At 24.3% G+C, this 1,284-nt stretch overlaps 1 protein-coding gene across 1 annotated transcript; it reads right to left on the reverse strand.

The window, feature by feature from the left end:
• Nucleotides 1-5: 5 nt before the first annotated feature.
• Nucleotides 6-356, reverse strand: Chro.70131 (hypothetical protein). The annotated part of the gene is made up of 1 exon (XM_659869.1): nucleotides 6-356. The coding sequence occupies one exon, from the start codon at nucleotides 354-356 to the stop codon at nucleotides 6-8; it is 351 nt and encodes a 116-aa protein (XP_664961.1).
• Between the last annotated feature and the right edge of the window lie 928 nt (nucleotides 357-1,284).

Here is a 1,284-nt window from a genome sequence, read left to right on the forward strand (position 1 = left end):
ATCTTTTAGGCTTGAGTAGTTTTTGATTTCTCTTCATCATTTGATGATGATGATTTTGTATTTTTATCTAAATTCTCAGATATCCAAATACAACCAAAACATAAAAGTATTACTCTTGAAAGACCATTCAAAAATATTGAAAAGAAGATTATTCTTATATTTTTCAAGTACATTAATTCTATTACCATTGAAAATATTGTAAACATAATTAAACAAATAGAAAGAATGATAGATCTTGTGATCAAAATAGGAAATCCTAGTATTTTTCTTAAAATTGATGTTTTAGTTTGACCCCAAATAGGTATATATGGATTAATACCAGTAGATTCATCAGCAAATTGTCTAAATTTTTCCATTTTCTTTTAATTGTTTAAAAAGTAAATTTAACTAGACTTAATTTTTATACTCACTCACTATTTGAAATATAGGTAATTATTAATTTACTAAGTTAAATGTGAGTTATTATTATTACTATTATTTTACTTGGTTATTAGAATCTATTTTTCGAAAGATCTCGTAAAATAATATAAGATTCTAATCTTTTTGTTTCAATAGTTATTTCTTCTTTCTAGTCTTTTCTTCCCATTTCCCCTTTCTCCCCCCCCCATTTCCCCTCTTTGGAGACATGTCCATGAATTACATTAATATTGTGTTAATATTAAAGAAGAGCATGATATATGTAAAAAAGTTTATTTGGATATAGAAAACACAATTTAAAAAAAACAAGAAAAAGAGAAAATAATGGAAATATAAGAATTTTAACATTTTTTTTTCTTCAAAAAATAATCACATTTTTTTTATTTTTACATACATTATATACCGGCGTACACGTAATTCCTGCATATACCGGTAATAATACCGGTATAGGCAAATNATTGANNATTATAAAAACGAAATGAAAAAAAATTTATATATTGATTAATATTATATATTGACAGAATTCAATGCTTTTAGCCAACTATTCATTTTCCTTTATCTGAACTTTGTTGAAAAAATGGTAAGTTATTTGGTGGTTTTGGGCATAATAATTATGGTCATAATACTCCTATGGGAAAGGGATANATTATATCAATTTTACAAAGACAANCTATTGGTATTAATAATNNATTATATTTATTCCCCCCTAAATTGGTATTTAATTAACAAATTATTATGNAAAGGATCTAATATCAATTTCATANTTTGGTTGAAGATGGTATCANGTAGAAATCAATACATATATAATCCGATACATATATAATCGAGGCCATATATTAATCGGATTCCCTATATTAATCAATCAAA

Source organism: Cryptosporidium hominis (assembly GCF_000006425.1).
Source record: "Cryptosporidium hominis TU502 chromosome 7 CHRO017040, whole genome shotgun sequence".
Classification (NCBI taxonomy): Eukaryota; Apicomplexa; class Conoidasida; order Eucoccidiorida; family Cryptosporidiidae; genus Cryptosporidium; species Cryptosporidium hominis.